We start from the raw sequence: 19,582 nt of genomic DNA on the forward strand, positions 1-19,582 counted from the left end.
TAAACAAATCCACGCGAAGGCTACCGTGTCAACTGTGACCCTCACTCAGGTGTAGGGACTGACACGGTCATCATACTCGGAAAGTCTGTATATCTGTACATGAATCTGTATCTGTGCATGACTATGTATCTGTACATGAATCTGTATCTGATTGCAAATAAAGATCACGAGTGATTGCCATAGAGTCTGCAAAAGTAATGATTGTTGTGTGCTCTTTTTGTGTTTGTGTTTGTGAATTCGTTGCTGTTATGAAGCACTTTGATGTTTGGTTTTTTGTATATAAAGTTCCGACTTTCTGTGATTCTTCGATCGGATGTTTTTTTTGTTCTGTTTAATTTGTGGTAAAGATAATGTTGCATATGTATTGGTAACTTGGGTATTTGTATATATTCTAATGTTTTCCCATTTGTGACTGTACTGTTGTTACAGTATCTGCTGAAGACATATTGTATTTGTAAACATACTCATTTGGGATTTTAAGCTACTTCACAATGTATACATGTTATGATTTGTAATTCAGATGTAGTATTTGTAAGCCATCTGATTTCTAATTAGTGTTTAGTAAAGGTTAACATCATTTGGTGATTGTATGAGATCGTGGGACTGTATTTTGTATTACGTGTTGCCGGGGGAGGGGGGTTCTTGTTGATGCTAACTGCATCCTGACTCTACCACAGAGTCCTTCCCACGGCTGCTGGCTCAGAGCTGACGTATATCGACCTCCCAATATTGTGAGAAAAGCTCTCTGCTGTAATTGCTCACGTCCGTCCGATTGTGAACGAGTCAGTCAGGGTACCACGGGTCGTGTGAAGGTGTGTGTACTCTGGCGAGGTGTGGTACCACGGATCGTGTGAAGGTGTGTGTACTCTGGCGCAGTGTGGTACCACGGGTCGTGCGAAGGTGTGTGTACTCTGTCGCGGTGTGGTACCACGGATCGTGTGAAGGTGTGTGTACTCTGGCGAGGTGTGGTACCACGGGTCGTGTGAAGGTGTGTGTACTCTGGCGCGGTGTGGTACCACGGGTGGTGTGAAGGTGTGTGTACTCTGGCGAGGTGTGGTACCACGAGTCGTGTGAAGGTGTGTGTACTCTGGCGAGGTGTGGTACCACGGGTCGTGTGAAGGTGTGTGTACTCTGGCGCGGTGTGGTGCCACGGGTCGTGCGAAGGTGTGTGTACTCTGGCGCGGTGTGGTACCGATTTGTACAATTTATTCAGCATGAAAACTGAGTCTGGTGGAGACTGCGTGTACGAGATGGGTTTGGTACAAAGCCTTATTTTAAAGTTGCATTATGTAACATTAGGACCATAGACAAGGTACATTTTCGGGTAATTTCTTTACAAAGCAAAACCCTTCAACCATACTCAGTTGTAAATAAGTGCCATTCGGGAAGTTGAAGTGCAAAAACGTGAGGCCATTCCAGTGTATAAGAATCTGGAAACACAGCTGTCAGCCAGGTTTGTTTAAATTCTTGTATTCGTGGTGGCACCACAAACTGAGAGAACCTCGATCGTGTGGGCTGTTTTAGTGCCAGCCATAAATGCAAGAAATGTGAGATAATTGCACAAATGTGTTGCAAAGTGGAAGTACATCGCAAGCATAATAGTTTATTTCAATTACAAAGAAATAAATATTTGGTGCAAAATGTTACATAATGCCTCTTTAAGATGTACACATTATTCTGCTTTTTGCGATTTTTTTTTCCTACCGTCCCCGTGAATGCAGTTCTTACTTATTACCTCAGGTCCACCGCTAACAGAACGCCGAATGCAAGAACGAGGATCGGAGGGGCGGTAAAAGGCAGAATTGGAAAGGCCACAGTAATCTACATAAGTAATTTGCCGCTTGGCGACTGAACGGTCCACGCAGAAATTGAGGCAGGCTTTTTAATCACGCAGAACTACGATGGCCCATTTCCTGCGAGACGTGATATATGCCCGGTATTAAAGTCCACAAAGACGGGATGGAATATTCAGCGGCCCCCGGAATGCGAGTTAAGATTAAGGTTAAAGCCGATGGCCCTGTCTTGACAATGTAGTCTCACGCATCTGTCGGAAAGCCTGCGGCTGGGGCCAACATGCAGCTATTCTGCCCAAATGGACCCTACAGATCATGTCTCGGGTCACTGAGCACGTGAGCCATCTATTACACCGGGCAGGCGTGAAGGTCCGAAGCCGCATGGAACATAAATACTCCACGTCCGTTATTAGATGTCTGATTATGCCGATGGGCCCCAGACCGTATTGCACGGCACGTTCTGACCTATCACCCGAGTATAATGGACCAAACCTTTCAGGCGAGATACACTTTTGGAAGCGAAGATACAAACAAGCATTGACTCTCCAATGTTTCTATGATAATTTGATTCAATCATTGTGACCTCTCTTGCGGGGAATTCTATGGATTGAAAACAAAAGATTATAGAATTTCAGATACTCAACGAAGATCAGCCCGTGAGACGTAGAAATTAGCCTCCATAGCATGCCAAAAACTGGGCGTTTGGGGGTCTTCATGGTCTTTGGGAGCTTTTATGTGCTATTTTCTGATTGCATATAGACAACATAGCCGGCCTGGTTGAATTACCCCCGTTTTTAGAACGGCTAATCAGAAAACAGCCGAAGACCACCAAACCCCCAGTTCTATAAGCCTGCTACGGAGGCTACGTAGAAATAGCGAAGCACCATGAAGCAAACACATGTCAGGCGATAAACATGCACCCTGCATCCACCCGTCTGACTCCACCCGCTCTCAACACACGTGGGAGAATTAATGCACCGCAACAGAACTAAATCAGCAAAATGTCGACAGAATAAGAATGCATGAATGGCGTATGTACGTGCTTATCTTAGATCGTTTAGCGTGGCGATCTCAGCATGGAAACAACAACGGACCCTGAATACCATTTCATTCTTTCTTATCAGTATGCTGCTCCAGACGGTATCTAAAGCACCGTATTTGTTACACCAGCGTCCAGGCGAGGTGCCCGCTAGCATAAAATACCCCCACACCTGTCGATTTCTGTCAAAGCTAAACTTTATCGTTTGTTGTTGATGACGCAGACAATATATCTTCCGTACAAGAAGAGACATGAAAAAATACTCTCTCTCTCTCTCTCTCTCTCTCTCTATCTATCTATCTCTATCTATCTCTCTCTATCTATCTATCTCTCTCTATCTCTCAATGTCAATGATAGAATTAAGTAATCTCCATGTTATACCATTTGTCACCCAAAGTTGGCTTGCAAAAAATAGATACCGGTACAAAAAAGAGAGTCTTGGTAAAGACAGAGATGCACGCAATTAGATGCCTAAAAACACAAAATAAGCCGAAGCCTATACCTTTTCTTGGAGAGTAAGATTTGAGTCGAGTCGCTCTGTACATTAGAATTCTGTCATCACTACCAGAATGTTTGATCCGCTACGTTGAGCATGATCTGGGTATTAGGTCGCATTACAGTCAGCACGTTCGATAAAATGAGCCAAGAACTTCATGAAGAATCTTACTGTATTCTTTATCGATGTATAATACAGAAGAACAGTGACCGTGTTATGAAAGGAAAAATAACAACGTCTATTTACCTGCACACAGTGAGGTTTACTCTTGCTGGAAATGTTTGCTATAGATGTTATCGAAATCAACCATGAAATTTTCGTGTCCGATACTGATAAATAAGCAAAGCGCTCATTTTCCTGAGTTGTTCTTGTTTCTAAGCTCCTATTCGGTGACAGAAGCGGATTTCCAAACGGATGCTTGGTAAGCTGAATAATTCCTAATCGTCGAACACTCACTGAATGAATTCAACCCTCTCCTTTGCGACCTAGCCTTACAGAATGGCACTACCAATAGTTAAATAGTCCCGGCACCCACCTGTCACGTATACCAGCAGCAGCACCGTCAGACTGCGCATGGTGCCCGCATCCTCCCGGTCTGGGCTGGGGGAGAGAAGAGAAGAGAAGCTGCATGAGCCGCGGTTCTACACGTTCATCCCGTATCAGTTGGCCGACCTGTGACCATCATCAATATCTCTCTGACAGTAATGAATTCCGCTTGCCCTGTCCATGATTGATACCAGGGCTCTAGCCTATTAATTGTGTAATTAATTCTGCAAACGGCCGTTTCCGAGCTACAAGATCCCACTGTGAAAAAAGGAAACCCTAGAATCGATACACTGCAGAGTGAAGATGGTGATCAGCCTGTAGATTCTTGAGATGCTATAGTGAGGGGTTAGTCGTCATCGCGCCATTTTTCCAAACGGTTTTGTAGCGAAGCCGATCAGACGTGACAGGCGCTCCCATTCCACAATTACAGGGATGTACAATTCAATCAATCCCGTGACGCTCGCGTTTTGGCTTGAGCAGAAGTAGGTCTTTTAATTCCTTATTGTCTTCCTAAGTGTATTATCTTAGTCTGTTGACATCTTGCGAAGGCTGGTTGTAATTCCTCCTCAGAGTAATTTCTTAAGTGCCGCGGCTCTTCCAATCTTGAACCCGCCTCGCACGTCTGTCCCGCCGCATCTCTCCGCGGCAGGCACTGACCCGCGACCCTGCAATTTTGATGAGGCAGTTTCATCTGAGATGAAGCCTTGTCCGCTCCGCCCCGGCCGGCCACGGCAGCGGGAGGAACATGTTTTGTCGGGGGCAGAATTTCGGCCCGCTACAGTCTGTCCCACACGGAAGTGTCATTACAATAATTATCCACGTCAGCTACGTGATTAATTAGATGAATTTATGAAGAAAACAGACGTCGTGAACGCAAAAGGAGACGAGATGCTCTTTACAGATGCTGACGTTTGTCACGCCTGGCGCGTCTGTTTCTGTTTCCAACATTTGCGAAAACAAAGCATAAAATAATATTGGACACCCGGTTCCCTCACGAATTATTTTGCACCAAAAACACAGCACTTATAAAACAAAACAATCCAACAAAGATACATTTTCAGTCTTACCCCTTATGTTTCCAGATTAATTAATCATTTGAACGTGAACAGTATGTCTTGTACCTTTGCCCCGGTAGTTAACGTAATTTAAAAAAATATGAACAACTTTCTGAATTTGTTTCAATAACGTGTGAATTCGACACTTGATACAGAAAAAGAAAATCAGTTTTCTGGCTGTTTTTATTTGATGTGTACGAGTCAAAGATGTGATGGTATAATTTATAAAACGTACCTCGGTAATTCATCAAAATCGCTCATTTGCATCAAAAACAATGTTTATATGAGATGAAATGACGTGGAGTATGGTACGGTTGAAGAGTAGGGATAGAGAGTACTTTTTTTTCAGAACCTATTTAATTAATTGGATTTGGAGTTTGCTATTTACACCACAAAGTATATTTTGGTTTTCTAATTGCAAAAATCGAAATCAGTCTTTTTGAGAGACAGCCAAAATGGAGGAAAGACCCATGTGCATATTCCAGGAGGCAGTGTGCTGTATCAAATTTCAGTCACATCAAGACAAAATGTACATTTTGTGGTGTAAGTAGTAACAACAACAAAAATAACATTAACGTAACTTGAAAGACATTCGTGTAATGAAATAAACTGTCAAATTGTATTATCCTACTCAAATTTCAAGTTATTTGGCACAAAAAAGAACCTTACATCTCATTTGTAAATGTGGGGTAAATAAACACAGATAATGAAATAAAATTAAATACAAAATCTATATATAGATGCGTGAAACGCAACTATCTCTAACGCGTAGAGTGTGACACTCTTGTCAGTGCCAACTGTTTAACACATCAGCAGAAACTATATTACAAAAAACAGCATTGTTGGGGTCCACACGGGTTAATTAAGCGTTAGGCACGGAGATGAAATGAATTTGTTTTAGATGAAAGAATCTTGTCAGCGTCTGAGCCGCGTGTTTAGGCAGTAACGCAAATTGGCGCGCCGAGTCCTCATTCACGGAGAAATCCAATCTGGAGCAGAATTGATTGGGTGCCAGCGGACCAAGCGCTTCATCTATAAATCGATAAATATGGCGTTCACGTTTTCAACTGATTGCAAAACCCAGATATACAGTGGTGAGATTACCTCGGTTTTCACAGTGAGATGGCACAGTGCAGGGGTAGGCTCTCAGATGGAACTTTTCTGTTCTGGATTAAAACATTATTTTTTTGCCCTGAAAAAAGAAATATTATATGCAAAAAAGTATTCGTGTGAATGTAATTTACTTCCACTTTTCAACATATTTGTGCAACTATCTGACATTTATGACATTTATGGTTGGCGCTAAAATAGTTCATACGAGGACCACTCAGTTTGTGGTGCCACCACAAACTACCAAAATGTAAACAAACATGGCTGACAACTGTATGTGATCAACACATTTGTAAGGCGTCATATTTTTGCACCTCCACTTCCTGAATGGCACTCAGCTGCGATAGAGTAGGGTAGATTCAACTTACTTCGTAAAGAAATAACTAGAAAATAAACTTTCTGTATTTCTTTCTATTTCATTTTTATTTATCTACCCAGGGTGTTTTTCAATGTTCCCTGCGGACATACATTTACAAAAATACTTAAGTAACAAACAAAAAAAAAGATACAAAATAACTTAATTATAAAAATAACATATTGGTAAAAGTGCTTCAAAATCATACGGCAAACTAATGACTTTTATGAAACAAGCGAATAAATTTAACAAATGACGATACACTGTGGTGTAATGACAAACAAATGCATCGTCCTAATGTTACACAATGCAGCTTTAAATTTGCAGACTTGATGTGAATAACCAAGTAATTGTCCCGGCACTGCTGTCAGCAGGACCATCGTTCTTCATTACCAGCCCAATAGAAGGGTGTAAATCCCACAGACAAGGTTACAGGAACGGAACACGGAACAGTCACGTGGTTAATTTATCGGGTGCGTAGAACACCTGAGCCCATATTGAGGCAAAACAATGGACCATGTCGGAACCCCCCCCCCCAATTCTGTTTCGATCATTCAATACATATCTATCTGTCTATATCTGTCTGCCTACCTCTCTAACTACATGGCTATTCTATACATGTATTAACATCATCCACAACAAACGAATACTACTTGCTGTAAGTGGAATGGGGGTATTACTGAAAAAATTCTAGTTTCGTACTCATATACATGAGAAAGATGGGGCCAGTGATATGAACATAATGTTATACTAGATTGGGGTGTTTATTGTTTATTTTGTTTATTTATTATTTGCACGTATATAAAAAAGATTACATAATCAAATAATAACAATCAGAGAATATGCGGGGTAGGCCAGAGGCCTAGGTGGTTGTTTTAAAGGGCCTACCCCAAACAAACAATGAAATAATTGATTAATTAAACAAAATCAAGACACAGAAATAATAACTGAAGTGTGTAAACTATTTTTTACATCTACGAAAAGAAATTAAACAAAAGTCTTATACATGTAATTCAGGTTGCTGTTACAGAAATAAACTGATTAGATAATTAACATAAAAATTAACGATTAAAACGAAAGATTGAAAAAAAAGGAAAACAAGCAAATCAGATTGTAGTGGTACTGGGGTTTTGTAAGAAAAATATTTTAAGAAGTTTTTTAAAGACAGGAATTGACTGGCAGTTTTGTAGCAGTTGGCTTAACTTGTTCTTTGGTGATGTCTTTGGTGTGCTTTGGTTTGTCATCACCAATTGTTGACGCATGGTCCTCTGCTTTTGAATTCGTTGGTAGTCAAATGCTAAATACTAGTATTCTATTGGCATAACGTTATAGCAAGATGACGTTGACCGATGCGAAGGTTCAATTTACTAATCATTCTTTCCCAATGTTCACCAGTGATTATTCTCCATATTCACCACTTATTTGTATTGGTCATTTTTTTAGAATGTAACCATTACACGAGAGGATGCTGTATTTTGTGCCATATTAAAGACACTTTCTGTCTGGTATCAACACGCATCTATAAGTACACACGTACTTCCATCATAGTCTGTTTATCCGTAAACTAGTTACAAGTCCTTCTTGCAGCTGCGGGTTCCGAAACGACAGTATTCCTTATTTTTTACTTCACTGCCCCATTTACACTCAACATCGTGTACGCCTCTTCGACAGACTTTTACAATTAAACATCCGATACTTAGATATTAACAACCTATCCGATAGTGCTATTGTTTATCTGCTACTTAATGAATCACTTTTACTTTCATCTAAAGTCAACTCTCAAATACCCATTATTACACAGCTATATCTCTCTGAAACTAAGCGATTTAACAACTGATTTATAATTCTGTATTCATTTATAATGTCTTAATAGCTAAACTCTGTTCTCTTGTTACCTGGACGATACCCATGTTTTGTGATGTAATTTTTATTTTATGTCTAGTGGTGACGTGAATATAAGCGTGTTGCTTGAGTGCGTCACCACTATTGTATTTTGTTTCTGTATTGTACTTTTTGCATGTTGAAATAAATAAAAAAGTCAACCGTACGCACCAGGAGCTGATGCACACAGTACAGGTCCCGCCAGACCGACCTCATGTTTAGTAGATGATAGTTTGTAGATGAATTTACTTATAACAGAAAGCAAACACAATGGAAACCAATACATACATACATACATGGACCAATCTTACCATAATTTTTGACAAAGCCGTCGCTCATTAGAGTGATCTGAAGTTGAGCGCACACAAAATCATTGGAGTAGTCATTTTTGCAAGGGGATAGTTTTGGGTCAGTCCATTTTTTCAAATGACCGGGGTCAACATTTTTTAGCTTTCACGAGCCCCCCCCCCACCGGGCTGTTTTTAGCATAATCTATTTAATAAGTGGTCTCTATTACATCACGTATATTGTATGTGTGATAGTCTTATGCTTTAGCAGAATTCTATTCCAATATTTCGTCAGTGATTATGCAAATGACCTCCACATTTGCATATGTTTGTGCATAATGAGGTTCTGTTTTAACTAACTTATACATGCAAGTATAGAATTCTCATCATTTACCATGATATTTCCCCTGTTAATTATACAAATTGGGCTCTTACATGTACAATCATTGTCTGTTAATGTTCCACCTGTCATTAGATTCAGTCCTACCATGTAAAACACTAGAATCATGTAATGTCCTCATTAATTATGCAAATTAAGTCTTCATTTGCATAATTTAAATCTACCTGTGAGCATATTTTCGTTTCTATCTTGAATGTCGTTTCCTTCTTGCATTATTCTAGATCTCTTGAAAGATTTTACCAATTAAGCTAACAGGTGGGCCAAACCTACAGCATTTATTTCTGACATAAAACGCTATCAGCTACACAAAAATTAAAACAATAACATGTCAAGGACGTAAAATATAAAAAGAAAAGGAAATAATGCTGCAGTGCCCAGGAAAGCCGATGGGAGGCCTTAACTTTCATCTTCCCGAGACCTACCCACATACCACAATCCATCCAGACCAGAGAGAGAGAGAGAGCTTTCGATAGATACACCAAAATAATACCTCCAATGTAGGTAACAAATCTTAGATCAATAAGACCTGCTAACCACAGTAAAAAAAAAAGCTGAAGTGGTATGGACAGTGGTTATTGGACACACGTCTCAGTCATCGAAAAGGAACTGTCCAGTGAAGAAGAAAGAGGGGTGGGCAACTGAAAAGATGTGGGGAAAACAACAGGGAATGAACAGGCGTGGCACTAAATGAAACGTTAAGTAGGGCAGAAAACCAAGAAAGGTGGAGAAACCTGGTTGTCAGATCGTCTGCGGTGCCCCAACGGGCGAATAATTAGATTAAGGGATAGAATGAGATGAGACGAGAGAGACATTTGCACGGCCATAATGCCAATACTGTAACATGATTAGAATAGAAGATGAACAACACTTTATTTTAGACTGTACTTTATATTGTAATGAAAGATCTGTTCTTTTAATCATATCAAAGAGAAGTTCCCATACTTTGAACACCTAAGTGCAAATGATAAATTAATATTTTTTGATGCGTCTAGACAAACCCTGTACCACAAACATGGTCTGTTCCCACATTTTCCATTGTACAAAAAAGCGAGAAGTTGACCACTCTGTATTACCTCAGTAGCTAGAACACTTTGTATTAGCCTAGTATGGTACCCTTGTATGTTCCTTATATATGTATGTCTAAGTCAAGTAGTGTATCTTTTCCTTCCAATTTTCTACATACGTTTGTTATGTGTCTGTTAAGTCTTGACCCGTTGTGGCATGAATGTACAATAAAGGTATTCTCAGTATTTTCAGTAATTATAGTTATAGTTACTGTTTGCATGAGTCAGGGACGGGGTGTGGAAACATCCTACATTTGCCTGTAAAATATATATATTGACTTTCTTGAACACCACAAACATTCCTGTATTTATGGATACAGCGTACTTCAATTGTGGATGAATACATAGATGCGAGGCTCCTGGTGGTACGTAACGTTATGAGTGTTTCAAAGATGATTTATCAATCGTCATCACGTCATGAACCGTTTAAAGAAAACGGTCGTTCTGAGGTCGATATCCGGTATGAGCTGGTTGCCTGGTGGATACAGTTAACGGCAGACAAGGTCACGACTTTGATCATGCAAAATGGAAGCGGACCTTCCCGGTGAAAGGTCATTCCATTCCATTTGTACCGTCGCTTTCTGTTAAAGAGTCGGAGTCTCAAGTCAGATATTGAGTGCAATAATGGAGAGGCTCCATCTCCCTACATCTGTACCATCCAACGCAATCTTCTTGCTTCTGAGCAGCCAAATCAGATGACGTTTTCACGTCCCTTTACATCAATCCCTTCTGGATAAGGTATGGTTGGACATAGTCGAATCCTAAAAAACTAGAAGTACAAAACCTCATACCTTCGTCGTTTGTTATTTGCGTTGTTTTTCTATAGTACAGTGATTTTTTTTAATATTCCAACATTTCATGACTAGACATGGTGACAGCACACTCAAGCTATATCAACTTATTTTATGCCGCCACCAACGCAGAGGAAGAATACAGGACAGGACAATACTCATTTTCACTTGACTTAAGTGAGAAAAGTCGTGTAAAGTGCCTTTCCCAAGGGCACAAGATCAGTGATATGTCAGGACTCGAACTCGGAACCTCTTGGTTCCGAGTCCAGCACGCTGCAACTACATGTACGCCACACGACCCCACTACAGTGATTTGTTTTGCCATGTGTCATGCATTGGACTGTTGTAGATGGCTTAGGTTCAAAACCTTTCACAGAGATACTCGTATCACACCCATGCACACCGCTGAAGCCACTAGAATAACCAAAATTCACCTTAGTCTTTGTTGTCCCAACTCCAACCTACCTACCAAATATCATAAGATAAATGTACCACACCCCAAGTTATAACCACTATATATGTTGTACTTAACACTTAACCTTCTAGACGAAGGTAAAAACTTGAGTACACATGAGTTCCTGCTGTGATCCATAATATCTCTTGATGTTTCCACTAACCGATACATCATTATCGGAACCCCCATCACCTCACCACCAGTGCAATTACACTTATACAATCGAGCTGAAATACAACTCAGGCATAGCAGTCTAGATGCCATACCCCGCAAACCCTGCTAGCCATCAGGAACACCAGTTGTGCAGAGGTGCTTATATTGAAGGAAGTGGGAAGTGGTTTGGTAAACTGCTTGTCTGAGGAACCATCTTTTACCACCCTGATACTATAGCTTACCAAGTGAAATTGTTATAGAGTTTAAGCTTGTTCATTCGAAGTGAAATTAAGGACAAAATACCTTGAAAATAAATCTGAAGACAAACATGAGCCAAATCGCTTGCGTACTAGTATCATTGTGATACAATCTCAGCGTTCTACGATTCCAGCATTTATTGACGAAAAAAATTAAACTTTTAAATAAATGAAGACCTTTATTGTACACACATACCCACTGGGTTAAGTACAGGTCACAACAACAGGGTGGAATACAGATAACGTTACATATATACATCGTCAAGTAACTACAATTAAGTAAATTAAGGAAATTCTGTTTCTTCTCGTTTCTTAGTAATGGCAGAAAGGTAAGAACAGGTATCTTTCAATATGAAGGTTTGTCTAAGCTCATTAGAAATATAAATTTATTTGCACAGCTTAGATACACGAAGAAGGGGAACATAGATTGTATCAGATTATAAAGATCTGCTCTCTTTGTTGTATAGTTTACATTCTATTACAAAATGTTTCTCATCTTCAATTCTTCCTAGATCACAGTACCGACATATTAAGGTTTGTGGTAGTAGTATATCGGATCCTGAAAACAATTGTACTTTTTACGCTGATGAAGGTTAGACATACAGGACATTATTACATCCAGCAAACAGCCATCATCCCACCAGACGGCGCACATTCACCAGGAGAACGGTGTGAGGACAGAACCTGGATATATAACAAAGCTCTCAAACCTCCTAACCTGTACAAGTAACCACCCAGAGGGAAGTTACTTGACAAGAAACAAACACGGTCAACGTCATTATTCCCTACATAGAAGGTTTTGTGATAATGGCAATAATAAAATGATAATATGTGAAACACTCGGATTATAGAATTTCATCATTTCATCGAATATCATAATTTATCATTTGTATGTTTTGTATTTAATTTTGTACAGTTCTGTCTAAGCTATCTGCATCCGAAAATCATCAAAACCCGTCGTTCGCTGTAACTTACCCTGTTTGAAAGATTTACCATCAACATTAACGACCCTGCAGTTCCAGAATAAGCTGCTAGGGGAACTACATTTGTAAACCTACACCATTTTTACCTTCGCCAAGAAGGTTATGTTTTCAGGGGCGTTCGTGTATGTGTGTGTGTGTGTGTGTGTCTGTCTGTCTGTCAACACGATAACTTGAGAAGGTCTTGATGGATTGTCTTGATACTTGGTAGGTGGGTAGGTCTTGATGAGACCTCAAAATGATTAGATTTTGGGCCACCTGGCGGCTTGTCATGGTACTGCAGCAGAACTTCCGGTTTTGATATCTCATGATCCAGACATGCTAGGGTGACGAAATTTGGATGGTAGATAGCTCTTTTGCTGGGGATAAAGTGACATGAGTTTGAGCCCCCTAGTTGCTTGCTCTAGAACTGCAGGGGGGTTGAATGGACAAATGTTTAAAGGAGGATAACTCAAGAACCGATTGATGGATCATCGTGATTTTTGATATGTAGGTAGCTTGAGTGATGCTTGACATAATGATATTACAATTATGCAAATATGGATGTAATTTGCATAATTAATGAGGAAATTCTATTTATTAGCTGCATTCCATAATAGGAAGTTCAAGCTTGTGACATATGTTATTAAGAATGAGAGAAACACAGGCAGATATCGATTATGCAAATGAAGACTTAATTTGCCTAATTAATGAGAAAATATTATAATTACATAGTGGTAACTGCCTGGAATTTCATACTTGGGGTGTTTGAAAGTTAAGTTAAGGTGAACATAATTAAACATAACTTATTCAAATAAGGACCTCATTTGCATAATTCATGAGAAAATTTCATCATGGCATTCTTTGTTAAAATAAGACTGTTTTTTGGTGGAGAATATGATCAACATATATAATTCATGCAATTGAGGATCCTATTTGCATAATTAGGGGGATTAATATATAATTTCTTAATCATAAAAGCTAACATCATTTGGCGAAGGTATGAGATCGTGGAACTCTAGTTTTGACATAAAGAGGTATCTTCCACCCAAAGACAAAACCATATCATGTCCAGGCTAGAACACAAAATGTTCAAACCTGTCGATCTGCTTCAGTACCAAGGACAGCGGCCAGCCGGTCCTCCTCAAGACCTACCCACATACCAAATATCACGACAATCCACCCAGGCCTTCTCAAGTTATGCTGACCACAAATATGCATAATCACAGACACGCAACAGTCCCTATTGAGGGTGCAAGGCATCTAAATGAACATTTTCCAGATGTTGAATACATTTTTCAATGGTATCCAAAACTCAAATATCATACTTATAAGCCTTTTATTTTTACTATTGTTGCTTTCCATGTCGTTGTAGAAAATCCGACAATACAATACTCTGAGGAAAAATACCTGGAAGTTAGGTGACCCCTTAACGTTGTTTTCGGCGTTCCGGTTTGAAGCCATTTGAAATTGACATGTATAACGTTATGTAGCACAGCGCCACCCAGGCTTAATGTTTAACTGATTCCACTTGATACCGCGCATCTTCAACATGTTATGGCCGCCAGGCCTGATACTAAAAGCACTGCATCTGATAGCACTAATACCAGTTTAATTTGCATAAGTACAGTGATTTGGCAATTGAAAGGAAACGAGTTTATCTCTTTCATTGCCTGGCGGCGGGCTGGGAGCGACGTTTAGCGGGAGGTGAGAGGTACGGCGGGGGCCGATTTTCCCTCAGCTCCAGTCAAACCCCGGAGCGGCATGCATATTCAGACTAGTTCTGCGGCTCAACACGGCTGAAATATCCAATGCTAAGGATCTATGAAAGGCATTAAAACAATAAGATATCCGATAGATACGCCGTGGACACGACGGTGTGTACAATACAAGTATTCCGCGTGTCACACCTCCAGATTACCAACGACTGAACTTGATATCGGTCGTGGAAGCTCATCTCTCTGGATGATGAAATTAATATCGCCCATCCGATATGATAAATCCTGTAGTGCTTACCGAAGTCGATCCGCAAAGCCGGTGTTCTGGAGATATCCGGAGATTAAGGTCACGTCGAGCCGTTCTGAGCGGCGGGATTGGCGATCAATCCGAGTGTACACAGACCTGGGCGAGGTGCGACCGTAATCCCATCTGACAGGCTTGTAATTACACTGAGCGGGAGAATTATCACTGCCGGCCCGCGGCGCACCGGAGCCAGCCTGCAGCGGCTTGGATGGATTATTCTCCAGGGAACGGTTCAGCCAAATCCACAAAAACGCCCTCTAGCGCCGACTGCAAGCGATCTGCATATAAAACGCCCGTCATGGAATATACACATCAACAGCAGTTCTATGGAAAACAACGGAAAGGTTAACAGGGGCTCCTGACGTCCAGCGAGCCTCTGAAAGTTCGACACGCATACCAAGTAGGTCGCTAACTAAGAATGCATGGATTCACAGAAACATCAATACTCCATTTCAGTAGTCTACCGGCTCCAAAACAGGACTGCCCTTTCCAATTAGGACGAGAGACAAAACTTAAACCCACGGGATGAACGACATTTACAATTACCGTAGATCCACCATCTCACACACACAAGCCAATCTCCAGTGGTTCACGGAAATTGTTAGACCAGGTTACATCAAATACAAAAAAACGTCGCGCCCTTTTGGCGATAAGATAATGGTAGAACAAGATTAGACACTTGTTGTTCGGAAATTGCCTGTACAGATCTGCGGCTCCCAATTACAGTTTACTGCCTACAACTGCAGGCAGGACATTTAGATGTAGGGAATGGGCCGCTGTGATAAGGCTATCCCAATAATTCATCCGCCGCTGGACCAGCTTTCCAATAAATTGTTTGATGTGGACAAATGACAGGATTATGCAATGATTGAACCAATCTTTACCCTGGGCCAAACGGAAATGTGCAGACTACCATCTCTCAAAGAACAACACAAGATATCGGGGCATGGGTAATATTCAACTGCTAGAAGATGCAGCTAGATGAAGCTAAGGACAACGTATAAAATAATTTTACCTTTACTAGCGCCGTGACCGGTAGTCTCTACATTATACTCACGGTATCTACAGCTCTCATGGGCGGTCACCTTCTCTTGAGATCCGTACGTCCGCACGCTTTCAGATATGCCATGCTTCATGTACTTTGAAGAAATAGACTTGATGGGGCACTAATACAGCACTCCGCAATCAATGTGCTTAGCGCGGGCGGGAAGAGGTTCATTACGTTAGCGACCGACGTGAAGGGCTTAGTTGACAATTCTGATCACAACCTCCTCATGTGCACATGGAATTTAGCCAACCCCTAGTGCAGCTTGTATCTGCGGGTCTCGTTGTGAGAGCGTGACTTACATTTTCTGTTGCACTGCCAAGTATACAATCAGCAAAGAGTCACCCTACTCAGCTATCTACAGAACTTGTGAGGCTCTATCTTTGGTGTACACAACATGTCTGAACAATTCTGATGTAACATTTTACTTAGAGGATCACCCGATTTACACTCAGATACAAACTGTGACATTTTGACAATCACCCAAACTTACGTCATTGATACCAAACTGTTTGTATTAGATTAACTCCTACATAGCCTACAAAACATATTCTTCCTTACCATTTATTGATCTATTTCCACCCATTTGCTGTTCTCTTGTTTTTACCTCCATGAAAAATGGAGGTATTGTTTTTGGCTTGTCTGCCTGTATGTCTGTGTGTCTGTCTGTCTGTCTGTCTGCCTGTCTGTGTGTGTTTCCGCAACTTTGTGGTCAGCATAACTTCAGAAGCCTTTATGGATTGCGATGATATTTGGTATGTTGGTAAGTCTTGGAAAGACAAAGGTCAAGGTCAAATATGGGCCTCCTGGTGGATGACCTTGGTACTGCAGCAGAACTTCCGTTTTTTGTATCTTTTGTCCTGGACATGCTATGGTCTTGATTTTTGAGTGGTGGATAGCTTTTCCTGCCAGTAATTGGTGTGGGTTTGGTCCCCCTAGCAGCTTGTTCTGGAACTGCAGGGGAGTTTCTGGCGAAACCTTTCAGAGCAGATAAATTCACAAAGGAACAATGTATTTTCTTGATTTTTGGTATGTGGGTAGCTTAGGCAGAGATCTACATTATTGGATGCAAATTGTGCAAATGATGACTTCATTTGCATAATTAATGAGGAAATTGTGTAATTCCAGTGTTTTACATCATGGGTCTTGGATACATGTAATGTTCATAATCTATGGCAGGAGGAATATCACCAGATACCAACTATGCAAATACGGACCTAATTTGCATAATTTATCTCAAAATTCTATGACTCCTTAGTGGTAAATGATGGGAATTTTATACTTGGAACATGTGTAAGTTAATAAAAAGTTAACATCACGATGCATTTATTATGTTTATGTAGAGGTCATTTGCATAATTAAAGAATACATTTAACGTTACATGTCAAACCCATATTTCATGGAGGAACTCTTGTTTGTCATGTATTTTGTCACTGTATACTTATATGTTTGGTGGTGAGTTTAAAAATTAGCCATAGCTAGAGTACCTCACCCCCATGTCTTGTATTGTCCATGTTGAATAGTAATAAAAAAAAACCTCCTCATGTCATGTAGTACCTTCTCTCTAAGTAGAGGTTTAGGCTCCAGCCTAATTCTGACGTGTTTTCGGTGTTGTTATCGGGCCGTTTTTGTACTGGTATCTTTTTTTTACGCCAGTCAAATGTCGCAAATGGTAACTGCCTGACAAATGGATACTGCCGGTCAATTTGATCGTTTTTGCAGCCACCAAAAGATCTGCTGAATTGGACATTAGTAGTGACCAACCACCATCATGGTCCACGCATATGGCGACGATACCTAGTCAGAGCACATTGCTATGTTTCCTCCCTAGTAAAGACGGAGTAGTTCAATGCAAGGCCTTGCGACCACTTCTCGGCATTGAACTAGAAAGATGAGAGAAACATCGCTATGTCAAGAGATGGCGGTGAACGTTTGATTTGAAAGCCTGTAGATTGTAGGTTGGTGGGAAACACTTGTCAATTCCAAAGCTTGGCCGTACGGGGAAAGAAACTGTCACTGTAAAAAGATTTCGAACAAGAAATTTGGACGGTGAAGGCGTTGAATGTGTTTCCTGTCTGTTTTATTTCTAAGATAACCGGTCAATGACACGGATTCAGTGGCCCCGGTAGGCGCGTTCTGAAGGTTTATTTCCGGTTTTGATGTGTTCTGGACATGATGGGGTCATGGTAGATAACTCTTGTGCTCATGAAGAACAGACATAAGTTTGGGTCCCCGAGCAGCTTGGATTTTTTGCATTGATAAATTAGGATATACAATAAATCTGCTGCGTTCCATGATGGAACTATTTAAACGTGCTAGAATGCTATAATAGCCTTATATGATAAGACTGTCATTGGACAACCCCTGTTGTTTGAGTGGATAACATGACAATTGAATATAACTTATGTATATTATTTTAAAAACCAATGCGAAAGGGTTAACATCATTTGGTCTTGGAACTCTTTCTTCTATAATTTCCTACCTCCATGAAAATGCCTATATTGAGTAATACTACAACAATAGTTAAACTACAAGTTTAAGTTCAAACGTTTTTCACCAATTGTCTGTAGATAACTGGTAAGGTTTCACAAACCTGTTAAATCTGAATACGCGATCCGCCATGTGTAAGATTAGAATAAGTGCACACCGACTAGAAATAGAAAGGGGTCGCTATGTAGTTATTGCCCAATGAATACAGTGGAAAATTAAATACAGAAACAGATTGTTTCAAACAGTTACCACAAGTTCTCCATCCTTTTAGCATTTATGAGATCACCAAAAGACTTCATTTCTACTAAGATCACAAAACCCACTCATTATGCAGAATGTGGGACTGTTCATTATCCACTGCCTTCAAAGAAGAAGTCAGGTACAAGAGTACTACAATTGTAGTAGTAAATGTATTTTTTCAGACAGTAGTTTGTTATACAAATGATGTTTTAGTTATACTGTACCATCTTTGACTCTGTACCAGCAATTAGCACCAAAAAAAAAAAAGAATATTATAAAGCCTTTCTCGACTTAGTGCGAGTACTCTGACTGGACTTTCAAGCAAAGACACAAAGTGACAAGAAAAGTTCATTTTGGATAACGCATCATTGTCGTGAGAATATGCCACAATAAGGAAAAACGTACTTAGCCACAATGAAGGCAGCAGAGCAGCCGCCAAAACGTAAAAAATAAGGTTGTGTACCTGAGAAAGCTATGCTGGATTAATGATCACTCTGATGAAACTATTCACTCACCGTTCAAAGTTTCAGTGATCTAAAGTCATTATAGCGGATGTGAAAATTATCGGTTAATTACAAAAACGTAATCAAATATGGAGATTCTCTGTAGGAGAAAAGGAGATATATTGTTTTAATATTGTGCTCCTCTAATGTCTTCTGAAAGTTGAAACCAAGCAGCTAATCCAAGAGCATATGTCTTTCATAAGGCAAAATGACGAGAAATGTTAATGAGCATAGTTAAGAAATATGCCCATGGGCTTGTTTTTAGTATCATTTCTTAATGAAGGCGCTTAAGATTATTCCCTAATGGTTATTTTTTATCCACAAATGGTTTGTATACACAGGTTCAACTGTAAATCTGCTTTATAAAATTTATCATTTGAGCGGGTTTGGTACATGTATCTTACTTCGGTCAGACAATTTAAAGCTGAGAAGAGAGTTGATGTCATGAAATATAACATCGTTGTCCAATACCAACACAAAATGAAGGCATCGTACAATAACAGCTGTTGTAAGTAGAGGGACTCTTTTTTACACAACCAAGTGTTTTATTCAGCCGACGTTTCAGTGACCGTCTGTCACCTTCCTCAGGGCTATTCGAATTCTGACAGTAGTTCGGTCGTGTGGCGTAACGACAGAGCATTC

At 40.2% G+C, this 19,582-nt stretch overlaps 1 protein-coding gene across 1 annotated transcript in view; it reads right to left on the reverse strand.

The window, feature by feature from the left end:
- Positions 1–14,822, reverse strand: part of LOC109473469 (neuronal acetylcholine receptor subunit alpha-4-like) — a 45,624-nt gene extending 30,802 nt beyond the window's left edge. Inside the window, exons 1-2 of the mRNA XM_019773334.1 lie at positions 14,657–14,822; positions 3,864–3,928 (exon numbers count right to left, since the gene is read on the reverse strand). Coding sequence (XP_019628893.1) covers positions 3,864–3,903 — 40 coding nt within the window. The 5' untranslated portion in view covers positions 3,904–3,928; positions 14,657–14,822. The remainder of the gene's footprint in view (positions 1–3,863; positions 3,929–14,656) is intronic.
- Positions 14,823–19,582: the final 4,760 nt, after the last annotated feature.

The sequence above is a fragment of the Branchiostoma belcheri genome, unplaced genomic scaffold (assembly GCF_001625305.1).
Source record: "Branchiostoma belcheri isolate BF01 breed outbred unplaced genomic scaffold, Haploidv18h27 scaffold100, whole genome shotgun sequence".
Classification (NCBI taxonomy): domain Eukaryota; kingdom Metazoa; phylum Chordata; class Leptocardii; order Amphioxiformes; family Branchiostomatidae; genus Branchiostoma; species Branchiostoma belcheri.